Source organism: Sarcophilus harrisii, chromosome 5 (assembly GCF_902635505.1).
Source record: "Sarcophilus harrisii chromosome 5, mSarHar1.11, whole genome shotgun sequence".
NCBI classification, from domain to species: Eukaryota; Metazoa; Chordata; class Mammalia; order Dasyuromorphia; family Dasyuridae; genus Sarcophilus; species Sarcophilus harrisii.
This window is the reverse complement of record NC_045430.1, coordinates 242,914,525-242,935,246: the sequence shown is the minus strand read 5'-3', so window position 1 is coordinate 242,935,246 and position 20,722 is coordinate 242,914,525. Positions and strand designations below refer to the sequence as shown.

Genomic DNA, 20,722 nt, shown 5'->3' with positions numbered 1-20,722 from the left:
AATCCCAAGGATTAATAAATAATATGAAATCATGGCCAAAAACTGTTTTCCTTCAAAAATTATTAATGTGCCTAGCTCAACTCTCCTCCTTTATTTTATCCTCCAATCTACTCTTTGAAAGTTAAAAAAGCATGCTTCCCACCCCCTAGCTTTTCAGTAAGGTATACAGGCTTCCATTTGACTAGTTAGGTTCTAGATTCTAGTTTTTATCTCCCTGGCTAGACTCAATACTCCAAGAAAGCATAACCAATATAATAGCTGCAGAGGCTCACTTGATACTCAAAATTTTGGTCCTTAGCTGCAAACCAATGTCACTGTCTGATTGCAATGTCTGAAACATATCATGGATATCATCTCCATGAGGAGCTGGACAAGGTTCTGTATTTGTCAAGACTGGAAACCAAGACCTTCTGGGTCCAAGTCTAACAGCCTAGACACTAATGGAAATTTATGTTCCCATAGAAAACACAACGTAGTTATGACCTCCTTTAATCCTTTATACCTGTATGTTGGGGAAAGATGTGTTTTATAGTGTTTGGTGGGGGCGGGGGGTCTCTAGTATTATTTTTATACACTTTTATACACTTACTTCCACAAGTTGGCAACATTGTAGACACTAACAAAGGAATAAAGAGAACATTATTCTCTAAGGACATGGGTGTCTCTTTGGATAAAGCCCAATATTGATTTGCATGTAAACCACCCTTAGGGACACCAGCCAAGAAAAATATTCCCAGCACATTCTCACCTCTAGTTTGCAGGGGGGAGAAGTTAAAAGAAGTCTTTCAGGATATCTGAACCCTTCATTTGTCAGTCTTCTTCTTCCCTTCGCCTTTCTTTCCCACAGAGATATCCAATTCTCAATGAACCCCCTCTTCTCTGCTCTAGTACTCAGCAATTTAGCAACAAAGAGAGTAATTCCCCCTCTTTTAGACAAAAGGGATTAAGAAGCACTTCATCCACAAACTCACCTTCACAAGTCAATAAAGACTCACCAGAGATCTGAAAATGAGCTGAGCTTACTCCTGGACCAGTAAATGAAGAAATCTGACATTTTATTCTGGTGGGAAGGATCTCAGGTAATGATCAGTACAGAATTCCTTGGTAATGGAATGACAGGATTCAGACACAATTGAATTTCCAGTCCACCATTGCAATAGCTGAAATTGGCGGCCTTTCCACTTTCTCTTGGAAAATAAATTATCACACTTACAGCAGAACTCAAGTTATCTTTATCCACATTAGACATTGATGGCCTAAGTGTGAGTTAAAGATTATCCAAATTCTTACACCAGATGTCTAATCAAGTCTTTTACTTTAATAATAATGCAAAGGACTGTTAGCATTTTTGATTGAAGGTTACTAAATACTCAGCTATGCGTTATCATTTAAGTGTGGACTGAGTGTGACTTTTAAAAGAAGAAAGAGGAGATGGAGAAAGAAGAGGAGAAACGGAAGAAGAGGAGAAGGAGAAGAAAAAAAGGAGGAGGAGGAGAAGAAAGAAGAAGAAAAAGAAGGAGGAGGGAGAAGGGAGGAGGAGGGAGGAGGGAGGAAGAGGGAGGAGGAGGGAGGAGTAGGGAGGAGGGAGGAGGAGGGAGGAGGGAGGAGGAGAGGGAAGAAGGGAAGAAGAGAAGGGAAGAGGAGGGAAGAAGAAGAGGGAGGAGGAGGAGAAGGAGGGAGAGGAGGAGAAGGAGGAAAGGGAGAGGAGGAGAGTGGAAGGAGAAAAGGGGAAGAGGGAGGAGGAAGGAGAAGAAAGAAGGAAGAAGAGGAGGGGGAAGAGGAAGAGAAGGGAGAAGCACAAGGAAGAAGAGGAAGAAGAGGAGGAGAAAGCAAAGCAAATTTAAGGATGGACAAAATTCATCAGACTCTTATCATAATGACATTAAAAAACACCAGGGTACAGCTGCCTTTATGAATCCCTGGCTTTGAGATTCACATTCTTTGAAAACCACAAGTATTTAGGGTCCTATAATTTGTTGATAAAATTCCTCAGAAAAATGAGTTATATGATAATGCTCTAATGGATTGGGGGAGATTTCACAAGGGTGGGCAATCCTCCCAAGTGTGGATTTTATTCATGCTTTCCCTTCCTCTGGTTCTTTGATTTCATGGGAAATCAAAACAAATTGAAGCTGTATATCTATGACTATTCCATGTTGTTATGTTAACTAGATCTCCTCATTTTCTTTCCCTACATGTCTTTTCTCACCTGTGCATCATCAGCAGAAATATGCTAATGATGGCTCATATCTTCATTTCCTTTTTAGCCATCCCAAGTTTTGATTCTCAGACACTGCCATATCCCATGATTTTCAGCTCTATCCTATCTTCAGAAAAACACATTTTTTTTTAAGTGTTCTGACATCAGGAAGTACCTTCAGAAGTCACATCCATGTTCATTCTTCCCATTTCGAGGTCCACTTCATTAGCCAGCAGAAGTGTCTGTCCAAAACATATGGACTGAAGGAATGTAGGACATAATCTAAACAATGTGAATTCAGTACTGAAATGACTTCTCCGGGATGCACAGACAGGATAATTTCATTTCTCCAGCAATAGATCTTTGCTATGCACTCATTGCAATGTTCTGGGACTTGATGTAATCAGTACAATGACCAACCAACTCTAGAGAATGCCCTCCAGTCTGAATTCTGTGCAAACTGGCCTTAGTGAAAGTGTTGAATACCTTTGGTGAACATACACATCCACACTTTAAGTGCTGGTTATTACTAATAATCTGATAATACCTGATAATACTAATGGTTAAACAAAGGTAAAGGTGGAACAGCATTTATCAAGAGATCAACAGAGGAGATTAATGAGATGAAACATGGGAGATCTTTTTTGGAGGAAGTATCTTATACCTGCATTTTATTTGTCTGCTCAAATGGAATTTTGTAATAAAAATAATAAGGATGGTTATAAACAATGGGAATCAGATATGGACTACCCCTCAAATCACTGTCTCCTCCCTTCTTCACTCTGAAAAGGAGTTTCCATTACCTGAGGCCATTTTGACTTTGTGAGACCACTTTTTCTTGCTTAGAATACAAGCTTCCAAACTCTCTTCCACACCATCTTCCCTAGCCTCCCTTTGGATCCCTTATATTCCACCGTTTAAATGTAAGCTCCTTCTGAGCATGTACTTACCATCATCTTTGATTGGTTTTGAATCCCCAACTACTTGCCACAGTTTTTAGAATAAAGGAAGTGCTTAAGAAATGAACTTTTTGATTAAAAAAAAAAAAAAAACAGTTCACAAATAATCAACACATTGAAAAAGTCTGACACCATAGAAATGTTCCATACCCACAGCATTTACACAAAAGAGGGCAAGGTGATCGTGTTTCTACATTGGGGACAAGCTTGAACATAATTATAATTCAATAGCTTACAGTTTTAAGCTCTTTTTTTCTGTTGTCCTTTTCATTAATGCTACCATATTCATGGCATATTCTCTTTTCCTGACTCTGCCTATTTTATTTTGCATCCCTTCTTAAAATCCTTCCCTTGCTGCTCAATATTAATAAGTCAATGCTTCTTTGTATTCATTTACCACAAGTTGCCAAGCCATTCTCTTAATTGATGGTATCTTTGTTTCCAGTTATTTGCTATTACTAAAGCGAAGTGGACAATGCACTATGTGGACTCCTTGACCTTAACTCAAGAAAAACCTGAATTAAAATCCTCAGATATTATTTACGTCAATTTTCTCATCTGTAAAATAAGAAGAAAAATACCTATATACCTAGAGCTATTATACAGAAAAGAGATAATAAATGTAAACATTTTGTGAAATGTAAGTGCTATGTAGAATGATGTAGATCTCAAGTGTCCAAGAAGTTAAATGATTTGACAAAGATAGTAAACATTAGTGATAGGACTGAATTTGGGGTCTTCAGACACCAAAGCAGCTTTGTACTGTCCTACTATTTCTGTTGTCACCATTTCCAACACACACACACACACACACACACACACACACACACAATCTCTCATTTGACAAATGAGAAAGCTGAGATTAAGGGATTTTCCTAGGCTCACATAGCTGGGGGTATCTGAGATTAGATTTGTATTCAGGTCTTCCAGATTCTGGATCAGTGCTCTATTCAAAGCAAAAAAGACTCTCTCTATTTGCTAATGACATGATAGTTTACTTAGAAAACCCTAGAGAAGCTGCAAATAAACTGAGATCACTGATAGCTTCAGAAAAATAGCAGAATTCAAAATGAACCTTTAAAACTCTTTTTTGCATTTCTATAGGGCAATAAAAACATTTGGGAGAAAATAACAGAAAGGGGGAGTCTTGTGTACAAAATATCTACAAAACAAATAAAACAGTAGGACTCAAATCTTTTAAGGCACACTCAAGGCCTATGTAGCTACATTACCAAAAATTCCTTAAAGGAATAAAGAACTTAAAGAAATGAAGGCATGCTCAGTGTTCTTGGCTGAATCAGGCCAATATAATAAAAACAACAAAACTACCTAAGTTCATTTACAGATTTGTTGACTCAATTTAAAAACAAGTTACCCATGGGAAATCTGTCCCATAGAAATATAAATAAAGGACACCGTAATGCAAGGTATCCTTTACTAAGGCAATCTTTACATGATGACACTAGAATTTTGAAAGCAGAAAGAAGGCAAAGAATTTCAGCATTACTTAGAAAGCCGGCCTTGGATTTATGATTTGAATCTGACACATATTGTGTAGTTGAGTAAGTCACACCTTCTCTGTCCCTGTACAAACTAAAACTATAAATTATAGACCAATTGTTGATTTGAACTAACAGAACCAATTTCCATACCAGCAGTTCCTACTGATAGAGTTACTAAAATAGTTTTTGTTTTGTTGTTGTTTTGTTTGGCAATTGAGATTAGGTGAGTAGCCCAGGGTAAGACAGGCCAAAATTAAACTCAGACCCTCTTGATTCCAGGACTGGTTGTTTTCTAACCACTTTGCCACCTAGTGCCCGTTACATGTGTGTGAACATACGTACATATATACATAAGTGTATATATATATATATATTTATATACATACATAAAAGCATGTGTATGTATATAATGATTTGAGAAACACACTCTATTCATTTTAATAAAAACCACTTACTTATACTTAGAATTTCTGTGGCCTTAACTGAGTATATTACTAAAGGAGATAACTTGTAAATGACTCAAAAGTGGCTATTATACCACATTTTTATAAACCCTTCCTGAGGAGGCCCTATGGAGTGCCTTACAAGGTTCAGTTACCCAAGTGGACTCATCTTAGTTTAAATGAATTAATTCTAAGGCTCAACTCACATGTTCCCTTGTATATAAATATTATCACTGATTACTACATTGTAGTTTATGAATCAGGACTACAAACTCTTATCTTTGCTGCAATGTGAAGTCATTTTTTTAGTTATGTACAAAATCCTTTTTATTATGAATAGGCCTCAAGTGATTCAAATGTTAATTCTTCCATGAATCTTGAAAGGAAGCCAAACACTCAGCTATGAGGGCTGCTCAACTAAACCTAACCTTTCATGATTCCTGAAGAGAATTAATTGCTTAATTGAGCCTAGAAGGCCACAGACCAGAAAGGTTCCAAAACAAGTTAATCTGTAAATATCTAAAATATCTCCAAGGTGTCCAGGCAGTTCACTCCCTAAGGTCATGATTACAAGCTAACCACAGTCCTTTGGGTAGATACTATCTTTCTGCCCTTGAAACACAAAAGAAATGAACTGCTGATTTATACCAATTGGTATAAAGTTCTCCAAAACACTGGGTGATTTTTCACACTCAGTTTGATTTTTAACTTTCAAAAATGTTTTTATTTCTTAAGTACCCATTAAATACAAAGCAATGGGATAGGTGCTGGGAATACAGAAATGATTCACAGAATTATAAACGATCAAGTTAGTTTATCTAGCCCGATAAACTTTTTTTTAAACAGATTTAGAAATGATTGGAGGGGGATGGGGGGACCACTTATTAAAGACTTGCTATGTGCTGAGTTTTGTGAAGGCTAAAACAAAAAAAGTTCCTGCCTTTTTTTTCCTAATAAAAAGGATATTTTTATTTTAATAAAAGAGGATAAAATTCATTGGCAAATAGTCATGACAAAATGCCCAGGGCACTTTGGTCCTGAGAGTTACTGTGAGGGGCAGTGGGGAGGAACAATGATACACCCCATGCAGAAATAATAATAATAGAGCTGGTCATGAAGGCTCCAGAAAAAGAGAGGGAGAGGAGTAAAGGGAATAAAAGGGATATGAGCTCAGCTGGAAGGGATTGGCAAGGTTGTGGTGGAAAGTCTCTGGAACAAGGAGTGAAGTGAAACATGGTGGAGGGCATTTCTGAAATGGTGGATCTGTGGAGTCATTCTCCAACTAGGACATTTCATCTCCCAAACACAAATGAAGACAACCTCTCACAGTTCCTCTGGAGTTAAGCCTAAGGGACTGGGGGACCAAAGAAGAATAGGGATCTTTATAGTGCTAAGCCTCCATGGGGCTTCACCCTGTGACAAATCAGTTTTTATCAAGTACTCAGAGCCATATTTATATCTCATTGTTATCTCATAATAACAACAGTTCAGACAAAACATCCCTCTTCAAAAATATCAAGACATGCTTTCCCATATAGGACCCATAGAGGATTTAGAAACTGAGCAAAGTAATCCAAAAAAGCCTTCAGTTTTAGTGACATAAATCACCTATTTTCTTCTATAAAAGAAACATTTTGATAAGTTTCAAATCTTTATGACAAAATTAATTAATTAGCTTCTGAAAAAAGGACAAGACATCAGTTTTTTTTTTTTACCATGCTAATAGATTTGCAAATTTTCAGGTTTTGTGTTTAAGGTAGGAATGAATGAATAAATGAACAAATGCATTTATATAACATCTATAACCATCTCCATCTATATTTGGCCACTGGATCCAGGCGGCTCTGGGTCCTGGCCCAGCTCTCCCTTCCTCAAATCCAATTCATTGGGCGTGTCATGGCATTATCTCTCTGATGTCATGGTCCTCTCTGAGAAGGAAGAACAAAAAACTATGTACTGGGCTAAGCACTTTACAAATATTAGCTTATGGGATCCTCACAATAACCTTGGGAAGTGAGTACTATTATTGCCCCCGTTTTACAGATGAGTAAACTGAGGCTGACAGAGGCAATGTGACCTGCTCAGTGTCACACAGCTAGTAAGTGTGTATACATATATATGCTATACAGCAAAATTCTCTTTAACTTCCTTCAGAGGAACCTTTCCCATAATATACTAAGTCTTGAATTTTTTTCACATATGCTGTGCTGTATGTCCACAGTCTTCCCATTTTGTTCCTAAACTGTTTTATCTGACAAGTTTTAAAATAGCTATCCCTTGGAGGGGGTTAGTGCCTTTGGAGAAATGAGAAGCATTTTAAAATAGCAGAAGCGAATGAGCAATGTGTGAAGACCTGGCCTATTTCTCCTGGCTGGCACTTCACCTAATGCTTTGATGTCACATCATCTGGCCAGAAGGGTCCTTTCAAGAGTGTAGATTTTAATGCCTTCAATGTCTCCTGGATGCTTAGATTATGACCCTTTCCTAACTGAAGGGTTCCCTATTTGAACCAAAGGCTCCTAGAAACATCTCCAGGACTGGGTAGTTTTCTTCATCATGAGATACTGAGTTGCCTTTGAGCATTTTAAAATGCACCCTAACACCAAATCTGCCCTGGACCACGTCAGCCACACTGTTCTGACCCCCTCCATCTCCATGGGAGATTCAGAGATTGGAATCATGGACACAATCAGGAAAATCAAGTTTGAATCAGTGGCCCTCCCCATTTCTTTTCTGGTAGATTAAAAGGAATCCAGTCTTATGACCTTGACGATGTCCTTCATGGGATCCCAGACAGTTTCTTTGGCCCATTCTCTTCTGGACTCTAAACAAAATAGCGCATCTCCCAAAGGCCAGTGGTAATTTCCCACCACAATCCTCAATGGGCCTCTTTAGCCTTCCTTTCCCAGCCCACCTCTTAGACAAAGCTCTGTGCACCTTCTGCCATCACCTCCTCCCTGACCACTCACCTCTCAGTCCCTTGCAATCTGGTTTCCAATCCCAGCATTTATGCAGTGGTAAGAAAGTCAACAACGGAGTCAAAGAACCTAAGCTTCAAATCTCAATTAAGCTACTGACTCTGGAGGAGTCACTCCCCATGCCTGGCTCCATAAAAGGCTTGAGTAAATGTGACATGGCAGCTCTAAAATGGTGGTCCCATGAATTCAGCATTTCCCCACCACAACTTTATCCCCTGCCCTATTTCCACAGAGGGGGAGAGGGGTCATAATCTTCCTCCCTTACTGACTACCTTTAAGTTATTTTTGACTTCTTAAACCTCCAGAACCAAGCAGTCACAAAACCCTGTACATCCTTGCTTTCCATTGTCTTTCAATTCCATTCCCTCCTTTTCACCCCCACCATCATCATCTTCGCTATGACCCTGAGCACTTCCTTCTTGGATTGTGCAGCTTTATCCTAACTGCTCTTCAGCCTCCAGATTCACCTTTCACAAATCCTAGAGCTTATTCCCTTGTAGGGCTGACCTTCCTATCCAGCCCAATACCTTTACAAATCCCCACTGCCTACAGCTTATCTCCCACTCATCTCCTCACAGAGTAGTCTTTAAATGGAACCTGGAAAATAATACACATAAAAACATAAAGGAAAAGAACAAAGACCATCCAAAATCTCTAAACTTAATGCTTTATCATTTTAATGATAAAACTTGGTCTTGGAGAAGAAATCAGGGTTGTAACATTTGGTATTTGTTGATACATGAAATTAGTTTTGTTGAATTGTTTTTGTCTTTCTTTTTAATGTTTATTCAATCTTATAAAGAATGGCTATCTGTGTTGTTGGAGTAGTCATAATATTGGGAAATGGAGGCAAAATTTGTGTATAATGTTGTTATTTTGAACCCTGCTCTGTTTCTATCCTGTGTATACCATTATTTTTATTTTTTCCTCTCTTCCTGACATACCTGTACCCCTTCCTATTTATCTGAATTCTAGACATCCTTTATGGTATATTCAAATCTCATCTGTAATAAGGTACTTTCCCTGTCAATTATCCTGGGGGGGGAAGGTATCCTAAGGGAAATCATCTTCTTTTTCTAATAACACAATATAGATACTACTTACCTTGGAACTTATTACTTACTAGATGGAACTATTACTTATCTTGGCAACCAGATTTTAAATTTCTTAATAAAAGAGATGATACAAATTCTCAAACTTCTTTGAATCTCCCACAATGCCTAGCACACAGCACCTTAAAAACAGTAGGCACTCAATAAAAAATTGGTGATGGATAAAGTTAAGAAGCCAACAAGAACCTGGGGGGTGAATAATTTTCAAAGCTATTTCAATAATGTTGAGGCCTTGAGGCATTTTTTAAAATGCCTATTAGGCTAAGTAAGGAAATGTGATAAACGACTAACCGGTAAAATGTCACTGCTATGAAAGGCAATTAAAACAATGCATGATAGAAGAGAAATCCTAGTATTGAAGATCTTGGATATGGACATTATTCAGATTGCTCGACTGGGAGAACAAAAATCGAGTGCAATAGTGTTGGTAAAAATTCTTAATATGCCATAAATCTGGAAATAGGCCATCATTTTTCTCCTACAACACATGAAACTTCCATCTCCATCATAAAGATCGCATACCTTAGGGAGGAAGTGAGTCATTTTTAAAATCACAAGTCTAAGAACACAAAACTTCTGCTTACCCTGAAGGGTTATGTCATCCTTTACTGCTCCTTTTTTATCTCAGGTATATTAATCAATATCACATCAGGGATTTTGCTTTCAAAAATAAATGACTACTGCCTCACAGTTTAAATTTTTTTTAAAAAGATAAAACATTATCCTTCATTTCTGCTGTACTAAAGCTATTGTTCTGAACATACTTTAGGCATTTCAGATAAAAAGACACGTAGCTTTTGCTGCAAGACATGTCAGGATGATTGCTTTATTGAGACAACTGTTTGTTTACCAACAAAAATGTTTCAATTCTGACTTACCTTCAGGGAACCTCTGAAGGTAATAACCCTCTCTCCCTTCTTCCTAGAAAAGCCCTAAAAATGTTCTCTTAAGAACCCAAAGAGCATTCAACTATTGACACTCCGCTGGAGAGGCAACATTTCCATATTCCAGCGACAACCTGCATCTCTGCTTCTTTGCTTTAGGGGCAGCTAGACTCCAGCTAGATCTAGCCCCCCTTCTGAATCACTACTCTCATGTGAACCCAAGAGGGTGGTCAACCTAAGGCTCTCTTTTAAAAACTGACGGCAGCTCCATCTTCCTCTGAATTGTGCTTTTGTACAAACTGGGAAGAATTATGCTGCAGCCCCATCCCAGGGGACTCAGAATGTCCATTCACTATAAAAATACTGCTAGTTAACTCATCCTATCAATATATCCAAGCCAATGGCATCAAGCACTGACAGCAATAAATGACCCAGGAGCAGAATGTGCAAAAGACACAGGATTGTTACATTCTTTTGGTCCAAGTGAATAAAGAAATTGGGCTCAGGATGATTCAGCTATAGGGTCTGTCTTCTGACTAAATGACAATCTCTAAAAAGGCAAAGTTGGCTTGAAATTTAATCTGGTAACTCTAAAAAGTGCAGTGTCCCCATGTCTAGTCTACTAATAACATGAAGTAGTATAAAGGATCAGGGTCCAAATTGTGGCCCTGTTACAATCAATATTCCCTGTGGGTTCAGTCACTTCACAAAATAAAATGACGGGAATTGTATATTATATATATTATAAGTAATAATATTTGTATAAATATATTACAATAATAATGTATTTATTAAAATAATATATAAACTAGCTCCACTCCAAATCCCCTATTTCTCAGCTCCTTAGCAATCTGACTCCCCTTGATAATCACAAATGACACTAAAAATAGCTAATATGTATATAGCTCTTTACATATATTACTTCAAATAAAATTTGAATGCAATCCACAGCCAGTGAGGTTGGTGCTATTGAAAGCTACAAATGAGGAAACTGATATTGAAAAGGGTATTCTTCAAATACATTTCATGCAACATGTATCTACTACTTTCTTGATTGGTAACTTAAGAGATTAAGTTGATGTTGATTATTGATAAGGATGATGATATTAACTTGACTGAGATAACATCAATATCTGTCTCTAAGGTTCTAGATTCTCAAATTGCGTTTTCTGGTATAGAGTTTGTGGGTTTGGGCCCATTCTACTTCCAAGTAACAACTATAGCTTTTAAAGACTAGAATATGTCTTTATACTTTAAAAAAAAAAATTAAGAAATTATACCAAGTTCCTTGTTTTCTTGAGTCCTATGATGAAACATCTTGCAGAATGTTAACATCAATGGGCAGCCTCCCGTCAAAACCCAGAAAACGAGAAGTGGAGCAAACTGCATAAACTTCCATGAAATCTAAGTCTAGCTCCACAGATTTTTACACTGCATTATAAAGTTCCTGCCTATCAATCACAAAGAGGTTCTAAAACAATTCATGGTAACTCTGACAGTGACAGATATAAGTGATGATTATTAGGGAGTTTCAGAGAAATATTTCTAACAAAATAAACGTGCAGCACATTATAGCATATTGTGTATTTAAAAATTTGATGTTACAATTATAGACATTGGAAACAATAAACATGACTGCTACCCTCCCCACACACACATTTTTTTAAATAAAAAGCTCAAACAAGATGGTAGAGTTATATTTTGTGGAAGAATAAAATGACCTAGGTCTAATTGTTCTCCTTTATAGATAAAGTCCAGCGGAGTGCATATTTAGGATCACAGAAGGAAAGTCAGGACACCTGGATAAAGTACAATGTTCTTTCTATGCTTGGACTCTCAATATCCTGGTCTCACTGATAGGTAGAGTAGGGATAGAGCCAAGACATTTGACAGGGGAGGTAGGTACCTACAGCAGCCCAGAGAGATGTGACCTTACTCCACAGGGTAAGAGGTAGATTAAGTGGCTTTGTTCTGCAAGTCCAGCGTTCTTTCCAATAACCATGGTGCCTCTCATTATGACAAGCTATAAAATTACATTTTAGCCCTGGTTTCTATCCTTGATGAATATAATGAGCTAATCTGCCTGTCTTTCCTTCTCGTTGGCTGATTTTTATCAGGATCTCAGTTTTGGCAGGCACATGGTGTATATTTCCATGGAGAAATTATCCCTCTCCTTGTGACATGAGCTACAATGGAGAAGAAAATGAAAAAAATTGGGAGAAAGGTGACATTTGTTAAAATGGTTAGAATCAAGGTATATTTTTAAGCTGGAAAGAATTTTTGTGGCCTGCTCATTTGATAAAACTATTTTCAAGGCTAGCTATGATCACTGTGAGTGAAAATGTCAAGAACACCTGGATATATGAACCTAATATATGAACACCGTTCTTTAATTATTATTTTTTGACAAGATTTCATTGCTGGTAGGCATTCACAATGAGGAACTTTTCCTACAAATGTAAATGAGCACCTAACTGGCAATATATAATCTGAGAGTCATCAGGAGTTTTGCCCAGGGTTACATAGTCATTAGGTACTGGAGATAGAATTCTGACTTCTCCAGCTCTCAATTCAATCCACTAGGCTGTTTTACTATACTTTGGAGGAAAAAAAAGATTTTGGTACTTCCCTACAGTTACCCAGAAGTAAGAGCCATGAATCAAAGAATGTATTTCACAAGATCACCTTATAGAATCTTTCTGCCTTCTACAGAAGAATATTCTTCTGGTACCTACCTTATAACAAAATCTGTCTACAGTGAATGGTGTTACATCAACACTGCATATATATGTCCCTCTTGAAACTTATATACATATTAAAATAAATAGAATTCAAGAATAAATTCCAATTTACCTAAATTATAGTCAAGGTACTTAAAATAAAAATCAATATGGAATTTCATAGAGGAAATTTCCATTCATAATCTTTACAGTTAAAAAAAGATGGTACCTTTATTTCAATATTAAAGCAAATCATAAAAACTAATGAAAGAGCAGATTTATCTGGGAGAGAGACAATTGTTTACCCAGGTGAGCAGAATGGAAGAAATATGGAGTTTGGGAAATAAGTCTATTTTTAGAAGGAAAAATGAAAACTGAAAAAAGGAAACAGCCAAATAGCAGAATTATCCTCTGTTGCTTTGGTTAGAAATCAGTTGGCAAAGAATGTGCTAAGGCAAGAAAATGTTAAATCAAAAAAATTATCATGCATGTGACATTATCAAAAATGACAATTTGTTCCTTAATTTTATTAATTTTACTCTCTGAAAGCAACTTGTTTAAGATCCTAAATTATTAACCTAAGCATGGATATGTTTAAAGGTTGACAATTAAAGTCTAAATATTGTTAGATGGATTATGAATGAAGTGGATGCTTTCTAAAGAGAAATCTCTAGTTGTACAGTATTCTGAGCTAGTACAAATGAGCACAGAAGCCTAAGTTATTAAGTTTCTTCATCTGTAAAATGGGGAGGGGGAGCACACAACAGTTGAAGAAGATGAGCATTAATTTCTCTCCTTCTACCTCCAAATGTATAAATTGTGTAAGTGAGTATCATCCGAAAGCAAGAATAAGCATAATTTCTTCTTCTTTACAGCTCTAAAGGATCAAGTTAAAGCATTTTGGTCAGAAATGAAGGTTTGCTAAGAATTCATTTTGAATATTTACATTTCACCACAAATAGCATACTGACATTTTCTACCAAAACCCATGTTCCCAGGTAAGATAACTAACAGTTAAATATCACTTGATATTTGCACAAGATTTTGCATAACTCAAAAATAGTTAACTTTCTATCTCACCAATGATAAAACCAAATTAAGTGTCCCAGAACACAAAAACTCAAACTCAAGGTCTCTACCTCAAGTTGCCGAGCCAAATGACTTCACTTATCAATGTTGGACTTCAATGGCCCTAAAGATCACCGCAGGATTTGGATTCAAAGGACCTTGAGTGCAAATTTTAGTTTTCCCCCTTAGCTTTGTAACCCTGGAGCTACCTATCTAGCTTTCAGTTATCTCATCTGTAAAAAGACAGGTTTATATTAGATTTTCTGTAGATTTCCAGTTGTAACTCTTAAGATCCTATGAAAAATCTATATAGGCAGCTAGAATACAGGGCCAGGCCTGGAATCAGGAACTCATCTTCCTGAGTTCAAATCCAACTTCAGACTCTTACTAGCTGAGTGATCCCGGGCAAGTCACTTAGTGCCATTTGTCTCCTTTTCCTCAACTGTAAAATGAGTTTGAGAAGGAAACGGTAAACCATTCCAGTATCTTTGCCAAGAAAACCACAAAGGGATCACAAACTACCCAAAATGACTTAACAGCAACAGAGAGGTCTGTATCCAAAGAGACCTAAGAAAAAGGAAAAAGCTCTTTATGTCCAAATATATTTATAGTAAGTCTTTTTTGTGGTGGCAATGAATTGGAAATGAAAGGATGCCTTATATTCAATGGCTGAACAAATTGAGATATATGATTGTAATAGAATACTACTGTACTGTAAGAAACAATGAACAAGATGGTCTCAGAAAAAGCTGGGAAGATTACATGAACTGATAAAAAGAGAAACAAACAGAACCAGAATATCACTGTACACAGTAATAGTAATACAGTACAGTAATCAATTGTGAATGACTTAACTATTCTCAGCAATACAATGACCCAAGACAATTCAAAATACTTTATGAAAAATGCTATTCACCTCCAGAGACAATAGATGATGAAATAAAATCTTACTTCATTATATTACAATTACATTACATTACAATCTTAAATGCAGATTGAAGATTACTTTAAAAAAAAAAAAGCTTTCTTTATTTTTCCCTGTTTTTAGTCTTTTCTTTTGCAACACAGCTAAAATAAAAATGTTTTGCATGACTGCAACACATATAATCTATATCAAAGTGTTTGCTTTCTCAAGGATGGAGGAGAGGAGAGGAGAGGGAATTTGAAACTCAAAACTATTTTTTAAATTGATATTAAAATGCTTTTACATATAATTGAGAAGAAAATAAAATAAAAATGTTTTTTTTAAAAAAGATCCTACCAGTCTCCTGGAAAAAAAAGCTTTCTCTGAAAGCTTTCCTTGGTTCCAGAATACATCAATTCTGGAGCTAAGATCACAGAGGAGTTATTGTATGTGGATTTCTATAGTCATTAAAAGCCAAGAAAAAGGGCAAAGTGAGGGTAATAGTATTGGTGCAACAGAGAAAAGGATTACAAAAAGTACCCTGTCAATTCAGAGAAGAAAGAGGATAAAGAATAAAGGGAAAAGGGGAACAAATCATCATCATCGATCAGACTTTCACTGTTTTCTCTTGCAGCATGGCCATTCACCTACAGCAAGGTCACTCAGCAGGTAGATTTTATTTGAAAAAGCATGAGGAAATAGCTAGCGCTTTTACTGAAAGAAACATAGTGTGGTCCTATGAGATTAGTTGCTCTAGGTCTTATCCATCCTTATTTCCTTCTCCCTACAAAAGATCAATATCCACAAATACAAATTGAAAGGATGCTATGATTGGAGAAAGGAAATATCGATTACTGAGAAGAATCACCAAAAAAAAAAACCTTACATTACATGAAAATCAGAATATTAGAGTGGAAAGGATTTTAGAGATCACAGATTCTTAAGAACTGGATTATGAAGAGTCATCTAGGGTGAATCATATTAAAAAAAAATACACACACACACACATACACACGTATCCTTACTCCAGCATAGCTTAGTGCTATTGTTGTTTAGTCGTTTTACAGTGGGTGTCTGACTTTGTGACCCTTTTGGGAGATTCCTTGGCAAAGAAACTGAATGGAGTTGCCATTTCCTTCTCCAAATCATTTGACACATGAGGAAATTGAGGCAGACAGGACTTGCTCAGGGTCTTTCCTCATCTCCCCTTACTGATTTCCTTAAGTACCTAATAAAATCCCATCTTCTAAAGCAAATCTTTTTCAATCCTAGTGCCTTCCTTTTCTTAATTATTTTTTATTTATCCTGTACATGAATCATTTGTATATATGTATTTCTCCCACATTAGACTGTAAGCTCCTTGAGGGGAAGTGACTTTCTTTTGCCCTTTTTTTAGCCTTAGTGCTTATCATAATGCATACAGCAGGCAATAAATGTTTGTTAATTGTTATTACCCTCCTTAATTACCCTAGGCATCGACTAAATAGGATTGCCGATTCAGAGCTAGAAAGTAGCTTAGAGGCAGGCAATCCAATCCAACTGCTTCACTTCATTAATGACAAAAATGACATACAGAAAGTTTAAGTGACTTGATCATGGTCACAAAACAGCAAGGGTCAGGACTAGGATTTTTTGTATCACAAAGAAGACAGAAACAAAATTCAAACTGAATAATTGCATCTGTGTCATCATCAGTTAGTGTCATTCCATCAACCTATGTTTTTTTTTGTTGCCCTTAGCTTCCTACACAACTTCAGGTTTTTCTGTGCTTTAACACTCAAAAATCTGTTCTTAAATCACAGGGTCATAGAGTTTGTATTTATTTGCTGTCACCTGTTTTTGCATCCCTCTTATTCACCTATTTTTTAATTGAATTGTGACCTCCTAATGCATCAACAGACCATACTTCTTTCCCCCTTTCCCCCATTTATCATATCCTTTGCATTGGTGGGTTTAGAGTTCCATTCTTGAAAATTTCCCTTATTTTGTGCTGAATTCCACTATGGAACTTGGCTCCATGAAATGCTCTTTTTCTTTCTTCTGAATAGTTCTAATCCTCTCAAAATCTAGGCTAATGTCAAACTTTGTTAACCTTTCCTATCTTTCTGTATCACAAACTGCAGAGGACATTGATCACTTCCTCCACATAGTTGCTATCACTTCCACACAAGGAACCAGTAGTTATCTATCCTAAGAACTAGAACTGAGATACAACTTCCCTTTTTATCCATGCTTTGGAAAATGAAATTTGCCAATAGGATAACTTAAAAAGTCATTAGTTGCTCTGCTTTTTTGCAAAGAGAAAGCTTCAGAAATAATTGAATAATTAGAGTCTCTCATTACTATCAAATTGTGACTCTATACCAGTTTTGTTATTTGCTTCCTAAACTTATCTATTTCCTCCTTCTGTGCAGTGGTCTATAGTATAATGGAACGATAAAATCACTTGTTTCTCCTTCTATTGATCTTTACCACTCAGTGTTCTCCACCACACGTTCTACTTTCTGGTTCTTGGATTTCCTCATATAAATATACTTATTTTTTTTTCAGGGAGATGGGGAAAAAAAGATTGTTATACAATATCATTTTTTTTACATGGTCATTACTCCTCAATGATTCCCTCGAAATGAGAGAGAAAGGGAGGGAGGGAGAAAGAGAAAGCAAAAGAATGATTTCTTAAAAACAGTCTTATTGGTTTCATAGTGCTTTTAATTCCCAATTATTCTTTATACCACTAAAACAGTGTCTTATATGTTCATGCAGTTATATATTTAGAATGAAAAAGGCCCTCAAAGTACATCAAAAGGTCCTTTAACTTAGTAGTGAGGAAAACAAGATCAGTAAAGTGAAAATGGCTGTTTAGTGTTACACAGTAAATAGCAGAGCTGAGAATGTAATCTAGGTCTTCTCATTCCAGATTTAAGATTCTTTCCACAGAATCACTGTCTTCATAAGAGGATAATTTAATATAAAATGCTATCATCCCTTTTATCTAGCATGTTTTATTTGAAGTATACGCAACAAGATCTACATTATACTCATGGGTCTCATACCTCCAAGATTTAATCTCCTCTATACTTACAGGTGTCTCATTTATATATAAAGGATTCCAAAATCTACATCAACAATCTGGTTCACTTCTACCTTGCCTTGTGTCACTATCTCCAAAACTCATTTTCTGTATTCTCTATTCCAGCCAAACACATGTATAGATTCTGCTTTCATTTTTATTTATATAAATTATATAATATTATATGTCACATATAATTACATATAAACTTATATAAATTCCTAAATTACTTCTAATATTCAATTTATGTTTTATCTTCCCAGGGTAGTCCCTTCCTGTAGCTCCAACCCACTATGACCTCTTAAACCCATTAAACTAAATCATGTATTGTTTATAATATTCAGTACTTTTTATAGGTTATCTATAGTGAATTTCAGTGTTGGATGGAACTCCCAAAACCATCTAACCCTATTCAAAATACAAATTCTACCTACATTATTCCCAATACACACCCATCATCAAGCATTTAATAGAATACTTATAAATAAAAATAAGAAACACTACTTCATGAGGCAATAAATTCAAATTGAATGCATCTTTATTGCTTAGGAAGCTTTTCTTTATCCTGAATCAAAAATCTAATTTCTTAGAACTTCTGGCCAATCATTCAAGTTTTATTCTCAGAAAAAGAGATCCTCCAAAAATGAGACAGCTACAAATCCCCATCCACACATACTCCCACTAAGTCATCTATCCTGTAGGCTAAAATTTGAGATCCCAAATTGATTCTAAAATTCACAGAACAACTGATCCACATGAAATAATCCTGAGATTCTTCTAATGAAACTTGAATTTGTCAATCTCTTTTTAAAAACATAGTATCCATGGTGATTTTCTTGTAAAGGAAGTGGAAAGAAAGCAATATAGAGAAATTCTACTGATGTTTAAAAAAAAAAAAAAAAAAAAAGACTTTTTTTTTTTTAAATTTCATGAAAGCTAGCATCCAAAAAGAAAAGTGCAATATTATATAAGTTGTCTAATCAGGGAAGTTTATGTGAAAACCATTCAAGAATGAATAATGGATCCAGAAACTCTCTTTCCATCCAACTACTTTCACTTCTTTTCTCACTAAATTATTTCCACTCCACAGGTTGCTTAGAGAAAAAAATCTAGTCACTCAGCTCACCCACTGAAAAACAAGGATCAGTTTTGCTACTTGAAAAGGAGCATTCTCTTCCCCATTCTTTTCCTGAGTTAGGCAGTCTATAGGTGCTTTTAATTCCCAATTATTATGATGTTAGAGTTTTTGATCCATTGATAAGTAGTCAATTTCATCTTTTTGTTCTTTCTTTTAAAAAAATTTTAGATAAAATGACTTTCTGGAAGATAAAAAGGATTGAAGGTAAGGGAAGAAATTTAGGAATGTGAAAACAAGAGATTTTAAGAAATAGCTTTAACATGATAAAAGAGATAAGGAAGATTCATTTCTCAATATTAGCATTCTCTAGTTAAGAAACCAAGACTGAAATCTTAGAATTCCCCAAGCAGGCAGAAATCTGGCAAGCAGTACTGAACTCCAAGTTCAGATGGTAAAACATAACACGTAGTAGACCCAGTCAGCAAATTCAGGAAGTATCTGGGACTTGAAACATAGTGATTGACTAGGATATGCTAGCTTCAATTAATGGTTTTCTCTTTTAATTACTGATCCTAATTTACTTTAAATCCAGCACCTACCATAGTGAGTGCTCAAAGACTATATAATCCCTGGGATGTTCATCAATATCTGCCCCTTCCCAGGTACCATACATATAGCTTCTTTGGGGGCTATTTGATAGAAAATAGATAGAAAAATAGAGACAGACAGATAGATAGATGGATGAATAGATAGATAGATAGATAGATAGATAGACAGACAGATGGATAAACCATTGTCAATATAAGATTAGAGCACAGCTTCCCACCAGTGCTGTCTCTCTGTTTCTCTGTCTCTGTCTCTCTCTCTCTCTCTCTCTCTCTCTCTCTCTCTCTCTCTCTCACACACACACACACATTCACTTATTCCTCTTCCCTTCCCTGCTACACAGCAATGACATCACCACGAGATATTCAAAACCAGCCCACTTGTAACTACCAACATACAGAAGTTTTTCTCTGGGCCTAGATACAGAGGTACATCTTCTTTACAATATTTGTCCATATTGTATTTACAATAATTTCCCATATTAGAAAATACTTTTGATTTTTAAGTTAATTTTTCCAGAAGTAATTTACTCATAAAATTATAAAACTCTTCACTGTCCATTTCATTATGTTTCTTTAAATGGCTAAACTTTGAGAAATCACAAGGTGTCAGGACAAGGACCTACCTTCCCGGATCGCGGTGAAAGGAGTACCTTCTTCCTCTTGAAGCCGGATCACCTTCAATGCCACAAGTTTCCCATTTACCCTGGGGAAAAGGAAAAGAGGGAGAGCAAAAAGTGAGAATGAAAATATGTTCCCAGAACAGTCCCAATTGCCTTCCCTCTGGTGTCCTGTACTTTCTCACTGAAAATGTCAGTGATTCAGTTATGCCATGTGAAGACACATTCTGGAAGGGTGAGTTTCCATATCATCAGTTTTTAAAATATTCACACTTGCACAATCCAAGAACTAATCTCAGCTTTCCTGAGTCAGTCCATGTTTCTTTTTAGAACTAAATTTAAAACTTAAAGAAATCACACTGTTGAGAAAACATACCATAATGTAGCTATACAAACTTTTGATCATTTGATTATAGATTAATTCACATCAATAGCTCCAAAAACAATTTTCCTTTTCCAGTAGCACTTTGTCACTTCCTTAATTTGGTCCTCCACCTACTCTCTAACTGAGAACATCCCTTCCCACAACCTCCATTTAATTTAATTCAGTAAATATCTTTAAATCACTTTAGAGTACAA

At 36.1% G+C, this 20,722-nt stretch overlaps 1 protein-coding gene across 9 annotated transcripts in view; it reads right to left on the bottom strand.

Annotated features, from left to right (window-relative positions):
- Positions 1–20,722, bottom strand: part of CDK14 (cyclin dependent kinase 14) — a 673,115-nt gene that overhangs the window by 367,380 nt on the left and 285,013 nt on the right. For all 9 annotated transcript variants that reach the window (XR_004229802.1, XM_031939988.1, XM_031939989.1 and 6 more), the window contains one exon: positions 20,150–20,229. Coding sequence is in view for 8 of the 9 variants with exons in the window: in XM_031939988.1 (XP_031795848.1) it covers positions 20,150–20,229 (80 nt within the window). In the remaining variant the exon portion in view is untranslated. The remainder of the gene's footprint in view (positions 1–20,149; positions 20,230–20,722) is intronic.